This window comes from Vitis riparia, chromosome 4, assembly GCF_004353265.1.
Source record: "Vitis riparia cultivar Riparia Gloire de Montpellier isolate 1030 chromosome 4, EGFV_Vit.rip_1.0, whole genome shotgun sequence".
In the NCBI taxonomy this organism is placed as follows: domain Eukaryota; kingdom Viridiplantae; phylum Streptophyta; class Magnoliopsida; order Vitales; family Vitaceae; genus Vitis; species Vitis riparia.
The window spans coordinates 22,283,935-22,288,631 of NC_048434.1; the positions used below are offsets into that span (position 1 = coordinate 22,283,935).

Genomic DNA, 4,697 nt, shown 5'->3' on the forward strand with positions numbered 1-4,697 from the left:
GAAAACAAAATTATGGTTGAAAAGATATTTGGATGTTATGGTTCCATTTTTATTTTCTAGTAATTGAGATACAAAAATAGAAAAAGTGAATCACAATTTGGTGTATTCAAAATTTACTTAAGAAAAAGTGAAATTTGTTTTCAAAAAGGTTGAAAACATAAAAGGAATAAAATCAAATTAAAGACCTTGTGGATTCTATAAGATCAAAGAAATATAAATATTATAAACACAAATATGAATAAAATATTATCTAAAATGAAATATTATGTTAAAACTATAATATAAATATTTTTTATTATTTGTTAGACCATGAATTATTGTAAGTGTACATATTTTACATTATATATATTATTTTACGTAGCAAATCATAAATTTTCACTTATCTTAACGCAATTGGAGACGTCTGCATGTAGCAAATCATAATGCATCTGGGTTTTGATTACCTCTAATCGGATAATTTCGAATTTTCTCTAAAATATCCCATGCCACCCACTCTCCTTTACTCTCCTTTTCCTAACTTTGCCTCTGCCTATAAATATATGTCATTTGGTTTCCATGTCATCTTGTCTCCTTTACTCTCCTTTTTCTAACTTTGCCTTTGTCTCTATCATTTGGTTTCAGTGGTACACATCCCAACCATCTAAGCTCGTAACAGGTGAGGAGGTATTCATGGTTGGGAAGTTGGAGCAACTGTTGGAATGGCTGAAACCGGTCATGGCAATGGCAATGTTTGAGATAGCAATTGGAGGAGTAAATATTCTTTACAAATTAGCTACCAAAGATGGCATGATCGTGAAGATCATGATAGCTTATCGAATGCTGTTTGCTGCAGTTTCAATGGTTCCTCTCGCCCTAATAGGAGAATGGTAATTAACTTTTATTGTTTTTATTTCATAGTTTTCATTTTGGGTGATCTATACATATTATGTTTCTAAATATTTGGATTTATTTTTCTTAACAGGAATAGTAGACCCAAATTGACAAAAAGGATTTTCTTTCTTGGTTTCTTCTTAAGCATATTTGGGTAGTTCTTCAAAGAATCATCTTGGAGTATTGTTTTATTCTGTTTTACTACTTGGGATGTATGACAATAATTATTACAATTTATTATTTAACTTCTCTTTTCAGAGGATCATTAAGCCAAAATTTATATGGTGAGAGTTTGGCTTTAACATCTGCAACATTTGTAGCAGCAATGACCAATCTTATCCCTGCTATGACATTTGTTATGGCTATTATATTAAGGTATAATCATTAAAATTTATGTATAAAACTCTTTTATGTTGATGTAACTTTAGGTACTTTTCCATTTTTCAATCAATTAACTTACCCCACATTGATGCTTTTTAATTTTATTTTTTTTCTGAATTTTTGGTATTAGGATTTTAATTTTATTAAATATTGCATTTACATACAAATTTTCTTTACTTACCGATAAATAAAGCCTTATCTTTTTAGGATGGAGAGTTTGTCAATTCAAACAAATGTAGGAAAAGCTAAGGTGTTGGGCACTATATTGAGCGTAGCTGGTGCAATGGTTCTCACCTTTTACAAGGGAAGAGAGATCAAGCTATGGTCTACAAACATTAATTTGCTACATCAAGATCATCATGACATGACAGAGCAGTCTTCTAGAAATCAAGCACTGGGTGGATTTCTAGGTGTGGCTAGTGCTGTGTCTATGGCAGTCTGGATGATACTTCAGGTGACCTTGTCTTGAGATTAATTTAAATTTTAAACACTAAATTATTGCAAAACCTTCACCTTGAAACACTCAGACAGTTCCTTCAGCAGAAGAACTAATCTGTGCTCGCTTTAATGACTGAGGAGGTTCGTTTTGGCAAACTTTGCAACCGCTTAACTACATATTTTGTTGGATTCCCACAAAGTACCAGCCATTTTTTCTTCATGACAGGCCACTTTGCTTTGTTCTTGCTTCCAAAAAAAGACAGACTTGTCTACAATCACCGCTTGGGCTTGTCCAACCATGAAAGAGATGGGATTTGTTTGGACGTAACATTCGGTTGCTACTTGCTTCTATTAGGATATTTTAACTCATATTGAATTTTTCTTGTGTCTTTTTTATCCTGACAGGCAAAGCTGAGTTTGGAATATCCACCTTACTCTGCTACTGCTCTTATGTCTCTTTGTGCATCCATCCAATCAGTTGTATATGCCCTTTGCACTGAAAGGCATTGGTCTGCATGGAAGCTTGGTTGGAATGTCAGACTTCTCACGGTTGTTTATGGTGTAAGATGCTTCCTTCAAATATCATGAATTTATAAGAAGGACTTGCTAAGATAACACTATCCGTATGTTAAAAGTATATTGTTGTTAACCTTATCTCTACAGCAGTTTATAGATGTTGCATTATTTTTAAAGTTTGAGATGGAGTTAGAAGAATGGTTTTTTTCTAATAAATAGTATATATGAGATAGGCTCACATGCATGGTGATCAAGAATAAGCAATCTCATGTAACAATCTGCACCAAATCTTGTAGATATTGTTCGCTCTGGGCCTAAAGGGGTCCTCAGGACTTTAAAATACATCTACAGAGTTAAGAGAAACTCATACTTATATAGTCACCTCTCCTATCCGATATGAGATATCATGAACACCCCCATGTAGACACAATATCTTTATTGTGTCTCATGGGATTGCGAGGCCAAACAAACAAATACCTCATGCGGGGCTAAACAAATCCCTACATCGAGATCGAAGATCGGCTTTGATACCATTTATAAAAACTTGCACCCAATCGTGTAGTTATTATCTGCTCTAAGCTCAAAAGGGTCTTCACGGTTTTAAAAAGTGTTTACAGAGGTAAGAAGAGTTTAAACTTATATAGTGTTAAAAACTTTCTCCCTTATTCAATATGAGATATTACATATCATTTATGTTAAATTGATGTCATCTTTTAAAATTTTAGGAATGAAGATACAACACTATATTAAAATTCTAAGAGTTGACTAGGAGTTTGCTTTGCAGGGAGTTGTAGCCTCTGGGTTGATGGTTGCACTAATGGCTTGGGTTGCCCGGAGAAGGGGAGCAGTATTTATAGCTTCTTTCCACCCCTTATTGCTTATTATTGTGGCCCTAGCTGGTTCGTTGATGCTAGACGAGAAGCTACACTTGGGAAGGTTTGATACTTACTCCATTTTACCTTAAAAGAAAAATGTTATCTCTGCTTTTGTATTAATTCATGGTGTATATGTGCAATAGTCTAATAGGAGCCGTGTTCATCATTGTCGGCTTATACGTGGTGTTATGGGGCAAAAGCAAGGAGCTGAAGACTGTTGCTGTAGAAGATTAATTTGGTGATTCCAGCTACTTCATAAGGGCTCTATAGCTTGATAGGGTGCATGGTTTTGTGGTGATGTATGTTGGTTATTGACTTGGTTGGACATTAGTATCCGTACAGGAAATGCTGATGCTTTATTCGGTGAATATTCAAGCATATATCATAATTGTAAGGTAAATTGTTTAAATGGAAAAAGACTCGAAAGTCTTTTTGAATGGGAAGTCCCAAGCTTCTTTTCTCTAATTTTAATATTTTTCAATTTCTTTTAATTGCTCATTAATTCAAGATCAATTTAATTAACCACAAATAACAAAAAACTCAATAAATAAATAAATAAACTCAAGTTATAATAAGAGACATGAAACATATGTAGAAAATCACTTACAAAATTTTAACCAAAATCTTTGCAAATGTAAAACTACAACTTTTTAGACCACAAAAAAAAAAAAAAAAAAAAAAAAACCTCAATTATAAGAAGGAATTCAGTTTTATTTCATTTGGACATGGTTACTCCAATGGTATTATTTAGGACAGCAATTACACTTTCCTTTCCTAACCTTGAACCCCCACCCCCCTATAAATAAAAAGAAAAAAGCAAAAAAAAAGAAAAAGAAAAAAAGAAAAGGACCACCCGAAACCACCATGATTCATCACATCTCCCCACTTATTTTTCTTGCATTTGTTATGCATGTAGCAGGAGCCCAACAAAACCTTATTGTGGAAGTGCAGAGCCCAGGCCCAACCGACAACCCGCGTACGAAAGAACTGTAGCTTTACGCGCGCTTCGTCTAATAAATAGGCGTTCGTGTTTTTTGTGTTGCCAATGCGGGATTGCCTTTATATATATATATATATTAAGTATCCTCTTATAAGCCAGATATAAATTTATAAATATTTTTAATTAAAAAAAATATCATTTCTTTTATATCCGAATTAAATATATTATCATCTTAATATTAATGTGTTTCAAATTCATCATATTATTATTTATCAAGTTTATCGATTTAAGGTTATAAATTTATTATACATATATTAATTTCTTCATTATAATAATTTCAATACACGTATTATTGTTTTTATAATTTTTCTCTTAAGTTTTTTTTATTTTTTTTTTATTTTTATAACATTTATGAGTTTCGATAGATTTTCATTTCACTATAATTTTTGTCAAAATTTTCATCGATATTTTTTTATATATTCGTAAAATATAACTATTGATATATCCGTATTGTGATTAAAAACTGAAACTATTGAACTTCTTAGTTCAAAAGATATAGAACCCATAAGAAATGACTCCTTTAAAATTATCCAAGTAGCAGTCAAACCTTAAACCCGAATTTGGTTAAACAAACCAATTTGTGTTTGCCTCAGAGATGTAAGACACAACAACTTTGA

At 32.2% G+C, this 4,697-nt stretch overlaps 1 protein-coding gene across 1 annotated transcript; it reads left to right on the top strand.

Moving 5' to 3' along the window:
* The first annotated feature begins 657 nt into the window (after positions 1-657).
* Positions 658-3,440, top strand: LOC117911972 (WAT1-related protein At1g68170-like). The gene is made up of 7 exons (XM_034826371.1): positions 658-866; positions 962-1,024; positions 1,129-1,245; positions 1,459-1,705; positions 2,095-2,250; positions 2,990-3,141; positions 3,224-3,440. The coding sequence occupies exons 1-7, from the start codon at positions 670-672 to the stop codon at positions 3,312-3,314; spliced, it is 1,023 nt and encodes a 340-aa protein (XP_034682262.1). The 5' UTR covers positions 658-669; the 3' UTR covers positions 3,315-3,440.
* The last annotated feature ends 1,257 nt before the right edge of the window (positions 3,441-4,697 follow it).

Excerpts from the sequence above, each read along its gene's own strand:
- LOC117911972 (XM_034826371.1), top strand. The coding sequence starts at position 670 with ATGGTTGGGAAGTTGGAGCAACTGTTGGAATGGCTGAAACCGGTCATG. Across the intron at positions 867-961 it reads CTCGCCCTAATAGGAGAATG|GAATAGTAGACCCAAATTGA; the intron begins GTAATTAACTTT and ends TTTTCTTAACAG. Across the intron at positions 1,025-1,128 it reads TTCTTCTTAAGCATATTTGG|AGGATCATTAAGCCAAAATT; the intron begins GTAGTTCTTCAA and ends TTCTCTTTTCAG.